The 20,455-nt window shown below is 33.8% G+C and overlaps 6 protein-coding genes across 14 annotated transcripts; 5 read left to right on the top strand and 1 right to left on the bottom strand.

Moving 5' to 3' along the window:
• The first annotated feature begins 304 nt into the window (after window positions 1–304).
• LOC114871069 (respirasome Complex Assembly Factor 1) lies at window positions 305–1,454 on the top strand. Its single transcript, XM_029176501.1, has 4 exons — window positions 305–766; window positions 839–942; window positions 1,021–1,150; window positions 1,230–1,454. Exons 1-4 carry the CDS (start codon window positions 668–670, stop codon window positions 1,269–1,271), a joined length of 375 nt encoding a protein of 124 aa, XP_029032334.1. The 5' UTR covers window positions 305–667; the 3' UTR covers window positions 1,272–1,454.
• On the bottom strand, window positions 1,229–7,127 carry LOC114871067 (EKC/KEOPS complex subunit TP53RK). Of its 6 annotated transcripts, XM_029176495.2 has the most exons (5): window positions 3,814–4,006; window positions 3,625–3,694; window positions 2,749–2,947; window positions 2,412–2,678; window positions 1,229–2,338 (listed from the first exon to the last, which is right to left on the bottom strand). In XM_029176495.2, the coding sequence occupies exons 2-5, from the start codon at window positions 3,640–3,642 to the stop codon at window positions 2,091–2,093; spliced, it is 732 nt and encodes a 243-aa protein (XP_029032328.1). In that variant the 5' UTR covers window positions 3,643–3,694; window positions 3,814–4,006; the 3' UTR covers window positions 1,229–2,090. The 6 variants fall into 6 exon arrangements, with proteins under 6 accessions (XP_029032328.1, XP_029032331.1, XP_029032330.1 ...); XM_029176498.2 differs by lacking the exons at window positions 3,625–3,694; window positions 3,814–4,006 and adding an exon at window positions 5,028–7,127; XM_029176497.2 differs by lacking the exons at window positions 3,625–3,694; window positions 3,814–4,006 and adding an exon at window positions 4,186–4,269.
• LOC114871066 lies at window positions 3,143–5,034 on the top strand. Its single transcript, XM_029176493.2, has 2 exons — window positions 3,143–3,426; window positions 4,057–5,034. Exons 1-2 carry the CDS (start codon window positions 3,276–3,278, stop codon window positions 4,725–4,727), a joined length of 822 nt encoding a protein of 273 aa, XP_029032326.1. The 5' UTR covers window positions 3,143–3,275; the 3' UTR covers window positions 4,728–5,034.
• A 43-nt stretch (window positions 7,128–7,170) lies between the features above and the next one.
• Window positions 7,171–17,360, top strand: LOC114871065 (rab11 family-interacting protein 4A). 2 transcript variants are annotated; one of them, XM_029176491.2, is made up of 9 exons: window positions 7,171–7,721; window positions 8,578–8,652; window positions 10,002–10,040; window positions 10,669–10,786; window positions 15,488–15,652; window positions 15,746–16,115; window positions 16,189–16,334; window positions 16,429–16,479; window positions 16,557–17,360. In XM_029176491.2, exons 1-9 carry the CDS (start codon window positions 7,270–7,272, stop codon window positions 16,677–16,679), a joined length of 1,539 nt encoding a protein of 512 aa, XP_029032324.1. In that variant the 5' UTR covers window positions 7,171–7,269; the 3' UTR covers window positions 16,680–17,360. The 2 variants fall into 2 exon arrangements, with proteins under 2 accessions (XP_029032324.1, XP_029032325.1); XM_029176492.2 differs by lacking the exon at window positions 10,002–10,040 and having other exon boundaries at window positions 7,175–7,721.
• Window positions 10,793–12,599, top strand: LOC114871068 (leucine-rich repeat extensin-like protein 6). The gene is made up of 2 exons (XM_029176500.2): window positions 10,793–11,595; window positions 12,519–12,599. Exons 1-2 carry the CDS (start codon window positions 11,239–11,241, stop codon window positions 12,546–12,548), a joined length of 387 nt encoding a protein of 128 aa, XP_029032333.2. The 5' UTR covers window positions 10,793–11,238; the 3' UTR covers window positions 12,549–12,599.
• Window positions 17,361–17,433: 73 nt separating the features above from the next.
• Window positions 17,434–20,392, top strand: LOC114871064 (protein VAC14 homolog). Of its 3 annotated transcripts, XM_029176490.2 has the most exons (8): window positions 17,434–17,807; window positions 17,891–18,272; window positions 18,345–18,429; window positions 18,784–18,918; window positions 18,994–19,565; window positions 19,636–19,754; window positions 19,832–19,911; window positions 19,973–20,390. In XM_029176490.2, exons 1-8 carry the CDS (start codon window positions 17,704–17,706, stop codon window positions 20,269–20,271), a joined length of 1,776 nt encoding a protein of 591 aa, XP_029032323.1. In that variant the 5' UTR covers window positions 17,434–17,703; the 3' UTR covers window positions 20,272–20,390. The 3 variants fall into 3 exon arrangements, with proteins under 3 accessions (XP_029032323.1, XP_029032322.1, XP_046141953.1); XM_029176489.2 differs by having other exon boundaries at window positions 18,345–18,918; XM_046285997.1 differs by having other exon boundaries at window positions 18,345–19,565; window positions 19,973–20,392.
• Window positions 20,393–20,455: the final 63 nt, after the last annotated feature.

The raw sequence follows: 20,455 nt of genomic DNA, 5'->3' as shown, positions 1-20,455 counted from the left end.
ATCATATATATACTACCTTTTTCTTTAAATACATATTCTGATAATGTTTCATATTACAACTTTGAAAATATAAACTACATATTACAATAAGTATATTATTATGTATATTATTATTAAGTTTCATATATTAAGTATTTCAAATTCCTGTTATTACAGAAACAAAATATACTATCAAAATGAAACCTGATCAAGATTATTGATCCTGATGATTGATCCATGGATCATGAACGCTAATGAGTATGATCATACTTAGACGCATGCGCATTATATTTTTTGGTTGGATTAGGTTAGGTTAGGTTAGGTTACTCGTCTGAGAGCTGTCGAGAGTATTTCTTGCCAAAATTGACTCTCAGCACAGTTTCAGCTTTCGGAAAACGCTCTCGATAGCTTCTAGCATGAGCTTTACTCTCAAGCAGACACGTACCCTTATGAATATGTATAATTTTGACCATTAACCTCTTTTTAAATTAAATATTATTTTAATGCGCGTGCGTGAAAAATTGTACGTCCAAAATCCAACATATGTATTTCTATTAATTCAAGAGTTACAGGTGTAACACTAAACGAAGAACGTTTGTAGGAATAAAGTGTGTATTATATCTTTAGTTAGGAAATGCTAAGAAGTTCTATTATATATTTCATTTTATTAAGCTGAGAGGGTGTAGAAATGTCGCGTTCAAAATCTGAAAGGATAGGAAACGGTGGCAAGTGTGAATTAAGTGTTTGGACACGTGCAATAACAGCGAATTCCGAATGGCCAGATAAAGTAAACATAACCACACTTTAATTAAACAATTTCTTATTTGTATTCACCATTGTATATATCTTATCGTTATAGGAAGAATTTCTTGATGTTATATATTGGGCTAGACAAGTAATTGGAATTATAGTTGGGATAGCATGGGGCCTTATACCTTTGAAAGGTTTCATAGCTTTATTACTGTAAGTTGTATCTTCATTTTGACATATGCTGAGTAATGCTACCTAGACGTATTTATATCCGGAAATTTGATATTTCAGATTTGTACTAGTCAATGCTGGTATTACATACCTGTATTTTAGTAATTTTCAACAAATTGACGAGGAGGAATTTGGTGGTGTATGGGAACTAACTAAAGAAGGTTTTATGACATCGTTTGCTGGCTTTTTGGTAATTTAATTTTTTTTCTTAATATCATCTACTTTAAATCTTTAACCTGTAATTTTTATAACAAAAGTATTATATATAGGTTACATGGATCATTATATATTCAGGATTACATTTTGATTAATAATTGATCATGTCAGTGGTCACTTGACTGAAAAGAACATGTACAATATTTAAAAAGAATCAAGTGCTTCACATGTTCATGCAATTTATTTGAAACATTTTAGGAAATATTTTCACATTTCATATAAGTTATTTGGACATTCATCTTTCAGAGCACTTAATAAATGTACAATAGAACTTTTTATTTGTAAAATGTCATATATTTACCTCAATAATTTGCCTCATCCAATTAAATACTTATACATTTAAAAGTTTTTTATGTACATAAAACCTGAAACATCTTATTTTTTGCAATAAGTGCCACAAATTGTTGCTATAAAAATATACACATTGCAAATGCCAAATCAAATTGTATACATATACAGGTAATTAATATAAATAAAAATTTGAATAACCATATCGCTCAATATTTAGTTATGTTTAATACTTTATATATTATTCATACAATTTTTATACCTGACATTTTATTCACTATTTAAATGTTCTAAGCTTAAAAATTGATAGCTATAGCTACTTTCTTAACTAATATAAGATAATTATGTACAAAGTAGATCCTAGATGTTAATGTAACTTTCTGTTATGTTTCAATGATAATTGTTTATAAAAAATTTTTAATTATAAGAAAGTTGTTACATGTATAAGACAATTAGTATACAATAAAAATAATGAAGAGAAAAGAAGTATTTAAGCTTCTAAACAAGCTATGAAATAATACTTCATCAGTTTTATGTAAGACAATTTATTTATTCAGGCTTTTACATTGATGAATTATCATAAATAATGAAATGTGTTCAATAAATTCGTATAAAACAGATTGGAGTCATCCAATCATTAGTCGCTTCCGTCCCCGGGCCTGCACTTCGTTATATTTAGAAATAACTTCTTTACATTGATTTTTATTTGTATAATACTTTTGATAAGTCTTATATATTTTTGGAAATAACTCAGGTATTTCCGAGTGTGCGCTATTCAATGATCGTTCAAGAACATACAAGTCAACTGCTTTATCTTCCACGCTTGATTCCACGCGAGCTAATCCAAAATCTATCATAACGAAATTATTTACAACTAAAAGAAAGAAGTAATATCAACTCTTATTATACTACTACCTATAATATCCGAATTACAAGAATGGACATACCATCACAGTTTTCAATGTTTATATCTTCAACATTTTTAACAAGTACATTTGAAGTAGTTAAATCTCCATGAATGATATTTTTTGAATGTAACTGAGCAATAACCATTCCAAGTCCTTGAGTTACGAAATTTAATAAATTATCAACATCCGATTTCTTTGATATATTTTTATAAATAAAATCTTTTAATATCACTGCATTATCTATATATTCCATGTAAATGGATCGTCGTTCTAAATTTACTAAGTATATAGCTGGCGTTGCTACTCCTTAAAAGAAAAATAAATATAATTACGTTAAATTAAAAGAAAGCGATATTATTGTATTGTTTTATATTACCCGCAGCTTTAGCTCGGACTAAAGCGCGACATTCAGCTTTTATTCGATCTTTAGTAAGACGAATATCTAAATCGGCATGCCTGTACTTCTTCTCAAATCTTTCTTTAATTAACGTTGGTTTTCCTAAGTAGATACCTTTGTACACGCGAGCTTCTGCGCCTTGTGCTATTAACTCAAAGCCTTTCATATTGTTCAACATCTGGAACGTATAAAAATTATTTATTTTATATATTATTATCACATTGATAATTGCATTATTAATGGATAATAGGCCGAGAAAATGGCAAGTTACCACCTTACGAAAAGTGAAAGATGAAGTTACTCGCGCTAGCAAGGGCAAGATGAGGGCGAAACGCGAATCGATCGTTACCCGAGAGCGTCCTGCGCGCTAATCGCTATCCCAGCGGCTAGTATTCGCCCGCACTTTGTTCCTATCGGGTTGACAAGCTAATGCTGTGTTTTATTTTTTTTTGTCTTGTCAAAAATTACAGAGAATTGCTTTTCCTTTATTTCTTTAATTGGTAAATATGAGAGATGAAGTGAAAATGGATGCGAATCGGCTAATCGCCGAAGTATATAAGCGGCCAGCGCTTTGGAACCAAAGGCATATCTCTTATCACAATCGCGAAGTGACGAACCGCGTTTGGATGGAGATCGCATCGATATTCAAATTGCCCAGTAGGTGCATTAACGAAATCGTTTATCCTGTTTGTTATTCGCGCGCGCATTTTCCGCGTTTCCTTTTATCTGGCACAATTTTTATCTTCTTAGCAGACGACAATGTATTCGAAATATTATCATTAATATCATTATTATGATTTTTCTTGAATTCTACATGAAAAAAGTGTATATACATTTTAAAAACTTAGGTATTACCTGTTTTTTAAGTAGCATAACATTTTACGCTGTACTCGCGTAATCATGGGTAATGATTCAGTTAACCTCACTTTTTCGTAGTATCATGTTTTTGAACATATTGTAATTTTAATCAATTTGTATATTTAATTTAACGTAAGAAATTTATAGCCGTATAATATTTTAATCTATAAATTATCGATAACTTACAATTTGCTGCTATTTACAGTATTATCGCACCAGAAGATTTAAATTGCAAGTACGAGCTATTTACCTACAAGCGCATGCGCACAAGCACAGTCAATAAATTCTATCGCATTTATGAATGACTTTTCTTACTTGTAACGTTATTGTGACATTATAATTTACTGTCTATAAACATTTTTAATTAAGTAAAACATATAAATTAAATCATTATAAATGAACAGATTGATTATTTTCAAATCTTTTCAGAACCGGTATTAAAAGCGAAGTGGAAAGGTTTACGAGACACTTTTCGGGCGGAGTTAAAAAAGGATCAAGTATATCGTAAAAGTAAATTTCATCGAAATAGGCCAGTATGGATACATTTCAAAAGCTTACAGTTTTTAAAGGAACAAATGTTACCCCGTCCACCGATTTGGGAACGAAGTAATCCTTGTCAAGACGACGATCGTGTACCAAGCGAAGGTGAAGGCGATGGACTGATGTTAAAAGGTTCGTCGGTAACGAACAGGAATTCCGACGATCGTAATACAATTGCGAATCATCTTCTGTCGATAAATAGCGATAATGGACTAAAGATTGACAACGTAAATCATATAGACGTGAAACAAGAACCTGAAGAAAATTTCGACAACCTCGAGTTTCAAAGTGTTTCCGATAACTTAACTGAAAATGAGATGATGTTACAAAATATCTCTCCTGAACAAGTGTTAATAGGCGACAGTGACACTAACATCGGTCTCCCGGTAGATCCCTTAGAAGGGAACCGTTTCGATGATAATTATTATTTCCTTATGAGTCTTTTACCTCACATAAGAGCATTGCCTGCCGACAGAAGGATGTTGCTCAGAATGCAAATGCAAGAGTTAGTTTACAAGGAGGTTTACAAGAAAAATTCGGATGACGTTGCTACACCCTAAAAGAAACGAACATTCAAACGAATATTTTATAACGAAGATATAGGATGAGTGTTTCACGAAACTAGTTAAAGTTTATTAATTTTCATCTACGAAAATTAACCGAACGATGAATAGGTTTAAGAAAGAAAAAAAACCATGAAAAATGTAACAGTCATAAGTAAGTCAATGCTCCACAGATTGAGAGACACTGGTGCTTTCTCGTACCTGTAGGTACGACCGTGATGTTTAGTGTGGTGTGTATAGGTGTAGTAATTGTATTCGTGTATTCATGAACATTCCTGTTTCGTTGCGCATGCGTACCTGCCGTGGCTCCTCTCGGCTGATCGTTTTCGCGTTATGGTTCAGTCGTGCTTTCGTTTAGTTCGACCGCGGTTGTCACGAGATCGTTTTATGGTTCGTTTGTCGTTTCAAATTCGATTGTTTATTTAACAATCGTGTTTTGACGGCTACACCCGTCTATCGCAACAAAGACACTATTTATTGTGACGGTTTTTTTTCTTCATACGCATCTACTAAATCGTTGGCTCGGTGTGTACAGGTGTTTACCTTAGGTGACAGTTAGGAAGGTGCATCTGCCTCGGATTTTGTCTTTTTTCCTCCCTGCTCTATACCTTCCGCGTTCAAGCGGCTCGTAATTGACTCGTTCGCTCAGTTGTAACTGATTATTTGAAACCGAAGATCTCAGTTCCTCTACCTGAACGTAAATCCTCCGAATTTCTTTGGGATCACCTATTGTTCGGTTCAAGGTGAGTCAACGTTCGACCAATAATGTAAGGAACGTCTTGCTACTCTTTTCTCCAACTTCATCCTATAATTAACATACGAAACTATAGCGCGTTCTAAGTTTATTGTCATTATTATTTTCTTTTAACAAACGGTATCGAGTTGCTGACAATGATCGATAAATTAACTTAAAATAAATTTAATAGCGATCGATTGATCAGCAAGGAAATATTTAGCTTTTTTAATAGTAAATAGTATTCTCTAAGTGTACAATGTAGCGAATCATTGTTAGAATTTGTTCAACGACAAAAATTAATGACATTCTCATTCCATTAAGGTTAAGGTATTATACGCCGTTCAGCGCTAAAATATACATCGTCTACACTTTCGAGCTTGCTCTAAATAGCGTCCTGGAATCTCCCTACGATTCGAAACGCATCTACGCATTCCGTTCCGAGTGACAAGTACCTGGAAACGAAAACGTTGATTATCTTATGGATAATTTTCGTACCTAGTCGCGATATAATGTCAATATAAATTTTTTATCTAAACTAAAATTCTATCTATTTATTTATGTACCAAAGCAACTAAATAAAAGGCATAAGGATATTCGATTTATCTGTCGCTCGCAGCATGCGCGTTTAAAATCTTCATTACCAACGTGACAACGGTAAAAAATGAATTGGTACAAAATGTCTATAGGGTAGGATAGGATTATTGACCATATTATTATGTCACTTCAAGTAGTATATATGTTTCGCAATACACAAATCGTTTCAATTTTACAAATGTATTTGAAATAAATATAGAACACCGGAAGTTGATGTTTTTTTACTGGTGAAAAAAATATTCTCATTTTTATCAGAAATACGTGTTTCAATATTAGGATGCTATTTACAGAAAAAATGAAATATTCCCTATGCTTCGAATATAATAACACGATTATTTAATGCGCTTTTACCGAGCGATGTTTTTTAACGATTATCTCATTGACTATCTTAATTATTATGGCTTCGCTTACTATGTATGAACTTGTCAAGTGCATTTTACACGAGTACGAACATCGATTGAATTAATAGCATAAGTGATTGTCTTATACGTATTATTATCTATATAGAATATAATAATAATTTGATATTTTTGAATTTTTAAAATTCTTCGTATAGATGACTCAGTGATTAACGTATGGTTATCTTTTTTACTGCCCTCAATTAGTACGTTTGCATAGGTAGTATCTGACATACATTTATTTTCAAAGAAAAGAAAAAAGAGAAAACAGTTCTTCCTTTTTTATTTCATATAATTTTTCTTTTCTTGGAAAACAAAAACAAAAGGAAATGAAAATCATATCTCTGAACTTTGAGCGATGTAGACACAAGGTGTAACAAAGTAACTTCCTTCGACTTTTCTCATGTCGTTGTTGAAGTCATGAGTCAGTGTACCATGACTCCTGTTCTTGATTCTCACGCTTTTCTCGAACTCTGGCTACGTAATGTTGCATATTTATTAAATCGCATTACCATAGATTAATAATACGTTCACGGTAGGAATAGGCGTTACGAGTAAAAATCATTCACCGTTAAGAATGTCAAAGAGATAAAACACGAAGATCTCGTGTTAAATTCCTCATCTTATTCATCTTACTCTTTTTTTTTTTTCGTTTTGAGCTGTGACTCATTAGAACATTTTTCAGTAGTGACCGGTTCTACCGGTGCGGCTCGCGTGTGCGAATCGAAGGAGCTCCCTCTCTCTCTCTCTCGGTCATCCCTCAGTTTTCTTGCTCATCGAGCTTCGGCTCCAATCTGGCCGATAACGAAGAATGGTAAGCTCCCGTTCGACTGGCGTAAGTGTCTCACCCGCTAACAGCGTGGCTACATCGCGTGTCGTCGTGTCCGACAGTGACGTAGCTCGTGATGGTGACGCCATCTTACCGAGCGGCCGCCAATCATATCGCGCGGAGAACGAGGGTGGTCGCGTGAACGGAAGTCCGGCCGGTGTCGAATGGAGCGAAAGTGGTCCGCCCTCGCTTTCTATGTCGGTCGAGCTGCATAATTTGGTCAATCCGAACCTCCAAGATTCTGGACATTACTCAGCAAGTCCCGAGCACACCGATGCTGCCGCGTCATCTTGCAACGTTGGAACTGTCCGAAATAACGACGAAGAAGAGAGCTACGAAGCATTCGGTTCGGTCGAAGGCGACGCCGATGACGGGGTCGATTCACCGGGAGGTAGCAGTTCTGCACCCTCGCCCACCGGCACCAATTCACTGAGGTAAGTTCGTTGCCTTCTCTATATATATACACCAGTTTATAGATCGTTTCCAAAGCGAAAGATATCGATACTACTGCTTCGAAGGAATTGAAATTTTGCGCGCGAACGCATTCAAATTTCATAGGTTAGGTTTCTGATTACGAACAGTAGAGGGTGCTTCGATCGTTAAAAATGCGTAAGTACGAATTAGTAAAATAATTTTATTTATTTATATATAAAAATATTCCAATTATAAATTTCATTTTATCCTAAATACATAGAGTATTGTTTAATGGAAAACTTCTTAATGAAATTTAAATATAGATTTGAAGTACTATGTTTATGAATTATTAGGATCTTTATTGATTTTGTTATCGTGCTTCTGAAGGTACTGTAACGGAATGTTCCATTGGTTTTAATGTTTATTTCGGGACATGTTTGTCTTACGAAATCATGTAGACATTGCATTTTACACCTCGATGTTTAATAGAGTTTTCTCACATTTGGTATGATTTATGATCTATTCCCACGATTAAATTAATGCTTCGCTAGGTTGATCCGATGCGTAGAAAAACTTTCACGCGAAAAGAGAAAATAGAAGCGAGTATCTTTTGTACTTACAAAAGTTCGTGGAATTATTAATACAATCTTTTTACATTATCGTAGCAAATGTACCGGGTATTTTTTCCTTCCTGCTACACGCAATTATCTTTCAACTTTCAAAATGTACGTGTTTTGTAATTATAGTATACTTAAATATACTTTGCAATTGTTTCCTTTCATTCTACTAATTAAATAAAAAGAGAATAATTTACATTTATATCAGAGAATAATATACATGTCATTAATATTTTCTTATTGGTTTTGTTTTAAATAGAAACCCAAGGAGCCCTAATTCAACTATAGGAAGGCATTCTTGGTTAAGAACATCCCTTAGGCGAACTCCACCCTGGTAATTTATTCATTTAATAACATCAAAATTTTCTAACTTTTTTATTTCTTTTTTAGAAAATTATTATCCCGTATATTGAATGTTATCTTTACATGAAATCTCTTTTTCCAGATTTATTAAAGGGTTTCAGAGTGTTTCCTACAAGAAAGGTTGAACGCTTTAATAAAATTCGTCGAATTTACCTTGCCAGGTGAAAATTAAAACCACTGCTGACACGATGCGATGACGAAAAAATTATTTGTCACGTGAAAACAAGATTTACGCCTGCGTTGCGTTATAATCGTCGAGCTTTAGATTGAATTCGTCGCGCGGTTTTAATTTCCGCTGATCTGGAAGACGGAACAATGACGAGACCGCCGTGTGAAAATATTGCTCCTGTGAAACAGCTTGATAAATCGTCGCTGTCTAGTTGTGTTAATAGAACAAAGCAGATAAGAAACTCGTTTAATCTCTGAAGAAAGGTATCCAAAGTTGTTCATAAGAAACTCGTTAAATTTCTTCAGGGAAATGTATGAGGCTATCTGTTCAATGTAAAAAGGAAGTCGTTACACCTAGAGTGTGCGAAGAACATTACCAGATAACGTACACAATGCTTCCTATTCTATTATCGACGATTAGCTCATAAGAATTTAATGGATAACATTCAATACACGGGAACAATTAGTTAACTCTCTGTAACTAACTGTACAGCATTTTTATTAGGTCGTTATACGTCAAACGGAGGACTGTAAAATAACATTTATGACAACATAAACATTTTATTTGATTGTATAATCGAATAATGTAAATATCTTCGTGTCATCAAATCATTCAAATTTTACAATCTCATCAAGTCATAGATGGTTTTGGATGATTTGAGCTGTTGTTAGAAGGAACAATGGAACATCATGAGAGAATGAAAACGCTCTCATGAATGGAAAGTTTGTCGTACAGTTATTGTTATTGAAAATTTTAAATAAGAATCTTGATACATAGATACATGTTAGATTGTGTACCATTTAAAGCGCACATTGTACGCTTGCCAAAGGTAGAGTCATTTAATTATCCTTCCACGATTATTTATAGATTGTCTTTTCTTGGCTTTGTATCCGATTCGCATCGAATTTTACTCTTCCATTTGATCCGCCTTGTGAACATTGAAATTTGTTTTCTGCCAAAGTACATTGTCCAATGTTTTACACGGTTCTCTGTTTAATCGTACTATGATAAAATTAAACAGAGATATTTAGCAACTTTAAAATTATATTTCAAGTTCGATTCGTTAAAAGCGGTTACTTAAGAATATATTTTGTCAGACAAGAATATCTTGGCGTATTTTCCACGGTCACGTTATTCATTTTCATTTTCAGTTCCGGAAGGAAGAGACTCAGTTCCAATGCGTTAGCAAGGTAAGAACGATTTATCAGTTGTTTAATTTTGTAACAAAAATAGTAACGTGAATAATGCAGAACGCGTTACGTAAGCTGTTATTTTTTCTTCAACTGTACCGTGAAAACGGTCGTATGCTACGTTAAATGAAGAATTGAAATATTTTCTCTGTGTTCATGAATAAATCACGTTCAATGGAACAAGGTAAAAAGTAAACAAAAAAAAGGAAAAAATAGTTGCTTCGCAATTCGGTGAGTTGACGTCACGAGATAACAATAGCTACGTAACTCATCGTCGAAGAATTTATATTTCATAGGATGAACCGTAGGGTGTTCTTACTTGGCTGACAATTTTTCGAGTCCTTCCTTTCACGAAACGCAAAACTACGGACTTTCTAAAGCGTGGGCACCGCTACATGGACACGCACTTCCACATCCTGTTTCCTTCTATGCTTCATATAAACGCTTCGAGTATATATCTTATTTTATAATTGCCTTTATGTAATTATTCAAACCTATACTAGACTTAGCTATCATTTTCTTTACATTTGAGAAATTTCATTTAAAATAGAAATACAAATTTTTACAAAGTTCATTTATATTTTCTACCAGAGATAACGATAATTAATTACCGTTCTTCTTTTTCTAGTCAACTTTACCGAAGCGGCAGTTTTAACAGCTCTGGCAGAGGCTCCAACTGTGATCCCACGGACGATATGTACAGCGATGTTTCCCTTGAAGATGATGTCATTGATCTCAATCACAGAGTGAGTACTGTCGTTTAAAAACATTATCCAAGGTACGTTTCCGCGTAACGTTCGTTGTCATAACTGGGAGTCGTGGAGTTTAACATCAAGGAATCATGTGATCTTTTATTTTTTCAGTGTCATTTTAAAGCAAGATGTACCTGATGAAAAGTGCATCGTCACTGTTCTTAAAAAAAAATAATGGAATTTCCTAGACATGTAACAAGCAATCATTTTGCCATACGACAGCAAAAAAATAATCAGCTGATTTCTAACGTCACCGTGAAAACGTACCTTGATTATTTAACGCAGCTGAAGTTAATTAAACAACTTCAATGCGGTGTTAAAATTTGTATGTAAATGGTATACCATTTAACCTGATGTTTTGGTATATTACAAGAGAAAATTGCGATCTCTGCAACAAACAGGGTATTTTAAATTCAATGTTCGGTAAAAGAAAGAAGGTTCGTTAAATGTGCGCTGCGAATTCACCATGTCGATCACCACCGCGATCTGGATCCCCTAGTAAAGGCAACCCGGACTATAGGTTTCCTCAACAGCAACCACCGCAACCTCCTCCTCCTCCCCCTTATGTGTATTACCCTCCACCTTACCCTCCATACAATCCTTACGCACCTTATCACCCAGGAGCATTTTACTCGTCACCCTATTGTAACGATGTAACGCAAGAATCAAAGGGTTTATCCTGGATCAGTATATTCTTAATCATTTTTCTGCTGTTGGGCATCGGTAGCGTTATATTTTATCTATCCCGTGATACTCGACGAAGAATAAACGCTGGATTGCCCACCTTAATACAGCCAGCACAGGTAAATCTATCATCAGATTACATATTTTTATTTCAATCTTCCCCACTGACGAGAAACGCCGACGGATAGATAAAAAAAAGCTGCTAATGATTCGTTGAAACGGTTTTAAATTTTAAAAACATTGATCGAGAGTCTGAACAATTATTGACGTGTTTATTTCGGAAATGGTATGCGATTCAATTAACGATACAGCATTAACATTTTCTCTCTTCGTTCATACCGCGTCATAAATAGACTCAAGTTACATCATTCGCAAGATTGAAAGAGAAAAATATAATACAGAGGATGTTTTTTCTAAATGGTACCAGCGGAGATGAAACTTGGTGGGTGTCGTAGAGAGAAGGAGGGCGGAACTGAAATATGAAATTTCAGCTTTATGCGTTCGAGAGATATGTTTGTATGAGAGATTTTCGATACTATTGGGTATTGCGTTAATCTTTATATTTTAATGCAAAGTTATTTTGACCGATTGTACAGTACCGGGCATGGTATACATCCTCCTCCTGGTCCTACCCTATCGGTAGCTCCGGGAAGAATGCCGATGCGTGGAAAATGGTCCCGTATATATAGGCCTGCGGCCTCCACCATAAGCGTTTACGCGGGAGAATTTGAATTCATAAATTGCGCCAAGTTTCAAATCGATCGATTACCCATACCATATAGAAGTGCAAATCCATGAAAAAATTCATTGTTATCCTGCAGCCTCCACCGTAAGCGTTTACGCGGGAAAATTTGAATTCATAAATTGCGCCAAGTTTCAAATCAATCGATTACCATTTAGAAGTGCAAATCTACAAAAAAATTAATTGTTATTCTATAGTTTGAAGTCTAAAATTTATTAAAACGGCTTACAACCGTTTCGATGATTCATTTTTTCAAATGATTAGTAATAAATAGAGAGCACAAACGTTTCTCACATCCAGGATTATAATCGTGGGGAGAGAGTTCTTTAAACCGTATTCGCGTGTTGCTGACCACGCAACCGCTAAAAAAAGGTGATCTTTCTGAACCTGTAGACCACGAGGAGAAAAAGGGATGCGAAACAAAATTATCCAGCTGAATTTATTCTCTATTCTGACGTAACTGCTCCGACCGATAGAAATTACGTGTTCTGTGACGGATGTGACGATTTTCGTTTCACACCGGACAACGGCACGAAATATGGAAAATACTCGTTGTGCGAACGCGATGGAAGTAAAAAGGAAGGTATCATTGAATTTTCCTCGGAGAACAAAGTTAGCGTTGCTACCGATATATCTGGTACGGTAATGAACGAAGCTACTCGATCCACCGCTTCTTAGAACAATCTTATTCGATGGACGTTTATTTATACATTCAAGATATTATAAATTTAAAACGTGATGGAATTAATTATGGTTACTCACGAAAGAAATTGCATGTTTACGAATCGCTGAATGAATTACGTAATAAAAAGGTAACAGCTTTTATTAAGATGCAAAGCTTTTAAATTGTACGCTTCATCGTGTGTTATATTTATTACAGGTTTATTCACACCTGTCAACGAAGATGCATTACGATTGAAACATTGAATTATCAATGTAACTTAACTTAAATAAAATAAAACAATATAGACACATAATATATTTTTTTTTCATTAGAAGAAAAACAAATGCAAACGTTTGACAGCATTAAATTAATCAGTCACGATATAAATTTTGACAAGCAAAATTATTTATATGTAGAACAATTAAAATTAATAAGTTTTATGGAATTAGTATTCTGATTGAAAAATATAAAGTATGACATGTGGTAAAACGAATTCTGGTTCCATTGGATGGAGAGGTTGGCCTTTTCTTAATTTCTTGATGGTTCTTGGTGTGATTGGTTATCTTGGTTACATTGTGTACCAGAAATGGAAAGCAGCAGGCCATTAGCAAGCCACCTCTTCTAGTCGTAATACTTCGGCGCAAAACGTTCGATCCGCTGTCGATAACAATTGATCGTAAAACGGTTTTGGAACGAGAATAATAGAAAATATTTGACTGTTGAAGCAGGTATTTTAATACGTTTGATTAAATTTATTTACATATACTAGTTTAACGGCTCTTTTTGATAATAACCTAAAATAGAATTACGCATATGCCCCTTTGAAATGTTTACATCCATTACGCTTGGATGTGACATAAATCATACAGTGTAAATTGATCAGAGGCGTATATTATCACGGCGCATTTATCAGACTATCGTATTATGTGATTCATTAATAATAATCATCCATTATTCATCGAGAAAGTTCAATTGTGTATCTTTGTTTTATGATTCAAATATGGTGTGTAATGGAAACAGTATGTATTGTTTTATTACAATTAAATACTTTTTATATTATCTCTCCTTAGATAAAAGTAAATATTTATTAAAACTAAAATATTTTAATTCCTTTTGTAAAGCATAAAAAAAGAGAAATTACTTTCACGCGGTTTAATTAGATTTTAAAGTATCTCCCTGGGGGTGGCTGAAGCTCCGTTCGATATAACGCGCACACACACAATATATGTGCGTGAATTAACGAAGTTAGTCGATACAGAGTATGGCGTACACAAATAGCCTCTCGGCTACTCCCAGCTTACAGTGGGCGATTGAGACGAACGATTATATTCGAAGTGCGCTGAAAGAAACGGATGTGCGCGTAGTGTTGTGCCTCTCTCAGTGCATCTTAGATTATACGCACGTTTATCGTTGGAATTCACGATTCGTACGTGGACGCACGAAATTTCGAGGTTAGGTTTAGTGACAGGCTGCCGCGTAGGAGGATGGATAGAGAACCGGCATGCCTGCGCGTCGTTTTAACGGAATAATCCTCTGTATTGGATTAGTCAAAGAGGATGACGAGTCCACCTGACACAGGCGTAACGTGAGAGATCACGATTCAGAATGGATTCGAATAGTTACGATGAACAGACAGAGTTAAATTCGATCGAACGTTACGATCGCGACAATCGAATAACTTCCGGGGAAGGGCTGTCACCGGGGCCCGGTGCCGGCCTTGAATATGATTTGTGGGAGGGACAATTTCAATTTGTTGGACAACCGTTTTCTCGCGGTAGTCGACTACCTCGTCGCCGTGCTCCTCGGCTTACTGAACAAGTAAGGAACAGTATACTGAGATCGTATACCTAGGAGACCATTAAATCGTATAAATTTCTTTTTTATCGCATCATCTGTAACCTGACTTTTTGTAATACTATTTTTAATACATTGTATGGTATCATAAATCACGAAACCGATTATCGCTGCCCTAATCGATTACTAGGAACTGATATATCGATTTATTTGAAAACACCAGGGCAGATAAAATACGCAAATAAGGGTAGCAATTTGTTACTAAATTACGTAATTTTAATCCCTAGATCTAACTATTGTATTTTTTGCTAAGAAATAATATGTAACGTGTATCGCGTTACTCTTAAACGTAAGTTTTTGCGGCGGAATAAATGCGCATTACAAAATACCTTCACGTTTGATATTTCACCGTTAGAAGTCGTAGTATTCATTAAACATATGGTATGAGCTAATTATAGCCTGTTAGAAAATGTATTGGAAATAAAATCAAGTAACTGTAACTTCGCTTAGATTTCAAGGTTTATATATAAAAATAAGTATAATATTTACATAGAAATGACTCAACTGGACTCCACGTCCGGTGGTTGAGAGTCACTGCTTTACAAGAGCTTATCTAGAATGTAAAGTGGGACGTGCGCGAGTTTTTAAACGGGACTTATCGTCTATGCGTTCTCTAATGCATTTTATATATTTCCATTAGGATTTGAAAATTATGGTTGTATCAAAGAATTGAAAAATATAAAGAAATAATTGTTCCGCTAAATTTTAAATGCAAGGGAATATTTAAAAACTGTGTTTTATGTATTTCTAGGTTCAAATGATTCAGGAACAAATGCATGCCTTGGTGGATACTCAATCGGTCGGGGAGGAGCGGTACGCTAGGGCGAAACAGGAAAATGCTACGTTGCAGGCGAGAATATTAATGCTAGAAGAATCTGCCAAAGACGCTGAAGTTAGAGCTGAGGAAAGGCTTCAGGTAATTTTTTACTCGGAATAGTAAAATTAATATTAGTAAATAATATTAATACTCGGCAGAATTTTCTAATCTTTAATAATATGTTTATTTTAGGCAGAGCAACGAAGGCATAGAGAATGGGCGAGTCGTTTAGAGCGGGAACGACAGTTACAATTAGAAAATTATGCCATTAAATTACAAGCGATAGAATTAGAAGGTACTAATTTAAGGGATGAAATAGTAAGGTTACGCGAACAGGTCGACAAATTAAAGACAGAGAAGGGTAGACTAGAAAATGATCTTGAAGAAGCTAGAAGAGAAATAGACACGGCACGCGAAAGCGAGCGACAGGCGATAAGTCGAGCTAACGAAGCTCACTATCAGCTTGAAGCTGCTAGAGAAGAACTTTCGATGAAAATCGAGGATCAACAAAGGATAGAGGAATTAATGCAACAGGTTGCACAACTTCGGGCTCATAATAAAAGTGTGGTTTTAATTCGTATAAATGGTTGAAGTAATTTGTAAGAAAATTGTTTGAATTGTTATCTTTTTTTAAGGCCTTGAAGAAGCAAGGGATGAACTACAAGCTGCAGCGGCTCTGCAGGCAGGCCGTGAACTATTAATGTTAAATCCTTGCAATAATGGTACTGAGAAAGGACCTAGTCTTGCTGTAGAATTATTAGCTGGCATGAATCAAGACCAAGTATGTTTATTATCGTTATAAAAATTGCGATTCTTAATTTATAGAAATTATTTTGTTGTTTTGCTCTTTCCTTACCAATTCAATTTTACTATAGATGGATGGGCAAATTCCTGGAGATAATGGTGAACCTTGTAGTATATCTGAAGTATGTCTTAAATTACGAATACGAATTATATTGATATAGATTATTTTTTATATTATTATTATTTTGATTTATTACAGATGAGGCAAGCTTTAAAGGAACAACAAGAGGTTAATACACAATTAAGGGCGTACATCGATGGAATCTTATTAAATATAGTTGAGAATTATCCTCAGTTGTTAGAAGTGAAACAATCTCACTGAACTATTTCGTAAATAGCCAACTATTGAATTTAATATTAATCGTTTAAGGCAATTGTACATTACACTTCTTTGTCGGAGCTCTTACTTATAGGGTAATATAAGCAGTTTTATCGTAACTGTATGCAAATACTAGGAAAGAAATTTCCGTCCATTGCGAACTTAAAATTTTAGTAAATTGTTATGATCGTTGAATGAAAAATTTTCACTGCCATTGTGATTACTTTAATTATAAATGTTTATATTAAAGGCAGTGAACAGATTAAAAGATTACAGTAAGAGAGAGAGAAAGATAAACACGCATGAAATCGAAATAGAGAACTATTACAAGTTTTTATATTATCCAAGTTTTGAAACTTGGAGCCTTATAATGTTGCCTTTATAGAAACAGTATACAACTATTTTCAAACACTCGTAGACAATACATTATGATGCAGTGGATCATTTATTACGTATGAAATCATCAATTTTCTTCTCGTAAGAATAAATTAACGAAGAATATTTAAAATTTCACTCATAGTTAAAAATTTATATTGGCTGATACTGAAAATGTAATGCAACAGTTATATTTTATTACTTCATAATTCATCTAACTTACAACTCCCACATTGCACTATTTGAAAAGGAAAAGCTTTTAATAATTTATGTACTCAACATTTTCGAATAAATTATAACGATTTTTAATGTTTTCTAAATTTTTTAAACTCGTATTTAAAATTAAAAATTGTAAGGCCGAATGAAATTTATTTTATACCTTTCCAAAGAAAAAATAAAGAGTTGTCTACAATGGAACATGTACAGTCAATTATTAAAAGGACAAGCCTAACAAATTATTAAATAAAAATTTATAATTCGATAATTAATTCCATCTAACGGGCGGGGAAGTAAGTACGTGCCTATATTTGCACATGCGTAATAAGTTCCAATATCAGATGATTATTTGAGTTTGTGACAACACAATATCAGCTGTCACTTCGTTGAATATTTTTAATGATTCTTTTTTTAATTTAAAACGTGACACGTGAAAATGATGTCAGAAAGAGATTATGCACCCCTCAGTACTGCTTGTGTACGTTCCCTTAATGACAAACTTTATGAAAAAAGAAAACCAGCTGCTTTGGAAATAGAAAAGTAAGGTTATGTAATGGTATTTTTAATCATGCTTATGTGTAATATAATTTCTGTTATTCTTCATCATTTGTACATTATTTCAGAATGGTAAAAGAATTTTCTGCACATAATAATACTGTTCAAATCAAACGACTTTTAAAAGTGCTTGGTCAAGACTTTGCTACCTCGCAGAATCCACATACAAGAAAAGGTGGTTTGATAGGTTTAGCAGCAATAGCAGTTGGCCTGGGAAAAGATACCGGTCAATACATAGAAGATTTAATTCATCCTATTCTAGCTTGTTTCTGTGATTCTGATTTACGTGTAAGATATTATGCTTGTGAAAGTTTATATAATGTAGTAAAAGTAGCACGAGGTGCTGTATTACCACAGTTCACAGATATTTTTGCAGCACTTAGTAAATTAGCATGCGATTCTGAACAAAATGTAAAAAATGCTACAGAGCTACTGGACAGACTTATGAAGGTAATCAAAATTTGTACAGTAAGATTAAAATTTAATAATACAAAGACTTATTTCTTTTAAATATAATTTCAGGATATAGTAACAGAGAGTGGGCTGTTTGATTTAGTTGGATTCATGCCATTACTACGAGAACGTATTTATACCAAAAATACATTTGGTAGGCAATTTGTAATAGCATGGGTATCAGTTTTAGATGCTGTCCCTAATATGGACTTTATTATTTTTTTGCCTGAAATTCTTGACGGTTTGTTTAAAATATTAGAGGACCCGACGCCAGAAATTAAGAAAGTAACAGATACGGTTCTTGGTGAATTTTTGCGTAGTATTAAGGCTAATCCGGGAAGAGTAGATTTTCCTGGAATGATAAATATCTTAATTACACATGCACAAAGTACCGATGAGTTATTACAGTTAACAGCGATAACATGGATTAAGGAGTTTGTACAATTATCAGGACCTCTTATGCTTCCTTACATGTCTGGTATTCTTATAGCAGTATTACCTTGTTTAGCATATGATGGAGATACAAGAAAATGTATTAAGGAAACTGCAACACAAGTAAATGCAAACTTAATGAAGCTTGTAACAATGGAAAACACGCAAGTTGTAAATAATGCCAGTGCAAATGATGTTCAAACCCAAAAAGGTAATGTTATACTTGTTTCAATTGTTAAAAGAAAAATCGCTGTATCAATAACATTTCTAAATTTTCTTTCTTTAGATTCTAGTCAAAATCGTTCCTTAGCTGAAAGTTTAGATTTGTCTAGTGTTGTTGAAGTACTAACAAAACACTTGATGTACATGTCAGTGCAAACAAAAGTTGCCGTTTTAAAATGGATTCATCACTTATTCATAAACATTCCGCATAAAATGTTTAATCACATTGAAAACTTATTTCCAATTCTGATGAAGTCATTAAGCGATAATTCTGACGAAGTGGTGCAACAGACGTTGGTCGTAATGGCCGAAATAATTAGTTCGAAGTCTCCCAAGGCAGCTACCACTGATTCAAATGCAGAAATGCAGAATAAATATTTCACGAAATTTATTGTAAATTTGTTAAGGCTATTCTCAACTGACAGACACTTGTTAGAGGAAAGGGGAGCTTTTATCATCCGAGAATTATGTGTACTATTAAGTGCCGAAGATATTTATAAGACATTAGCAAAGATATTGTTAGATGAACCAAATTTAAGTTTTGCGTGTACAATGATTCAAACTTTAAGTGTCATATTGTTAACAAGTTCAGAGTTATTTGATTTGCGAAATAAACTTAAAGATTTAGATTCATTGGTATGTATTATTATTCTTTGTACTTTTAACATTTTTATTTATCGTTTAAATGATGTATCTACGTTTGCAGGAAAGCTGTAAATTATTTAAATGCTTGTATGTATCATGGTGCCACAATCCTGTTGCAACTGTAGCATTATGTTTTTTATCTCAGATTTACGGTCATGCTTATGATATCATTAGATCATTGTATCCTTTTCTTTATTCAATATAAGTATCATTTTTTTTACCATTAAATTTTTATTACTACTTAACTCCAAATATAGTGAAAACATAGAAGTTACTGTGGAATTTCTCACTGAAATAGATAAACTTGTACAATTGATTGAATCTCCGATATTTACGTGTAAGTATAATGAATTATTATTGTATCTGATTGATATTTACATAAATATAATGTATTTTAGATTTGAGATTACAACTTCTACAAAGAGAAGATGCCTTAGTGTATGCACTGTATGGTTTGCTTATGATTCTTCCTCAAAGCGAAGCATATGCAACCTTACAAAGACGTTTAGCAGCAATTCCTCCGACAACAAAACCAATACCAAAATCAGAATCAAATTCGAAATCTTTTAAAGATAGACTTGACTTCCCAGAACTGTTGAAACACTTCCACACTATTCAAGAACAGCATAAAGAACAAAAACGTAAGCAACGATTAACAAATTTAACAGAAAAAAATACAAATCATGGGGATATATAAATAAAAATTGTTACAAACATAAATATTAATTTATACGAAGGTAAATTGAGTTTTCTATTATTATACTTTTTTATCATATGAACGTACTTACATGAAAAATCCACGCATTTAATACCCTTTATATTGCAAAATTATTGCGTATCGCAAAATATATAATAAATATATCATTATTACCAAAGTTTGT

Source organism: Osmia bicornis, chromosome 5, assembly GCF_907164935.1.
Source record: "Osmia bicornis bicornis chromosome 5, iOsmBic2.1, whole genome shotgun sequence".
NCBI classification, from domain to species: Eukaryota; Metazoa; Arthropoda; class Insecta; order Hymenoptera; family Megachilidae; genus Osmia; species Osmia bicornis.
The sequence above is the reverse complement of the archived record's forward strand: the minus strand, read 5'-3'. Positions and strand labels throughout refer to the sequence as shown.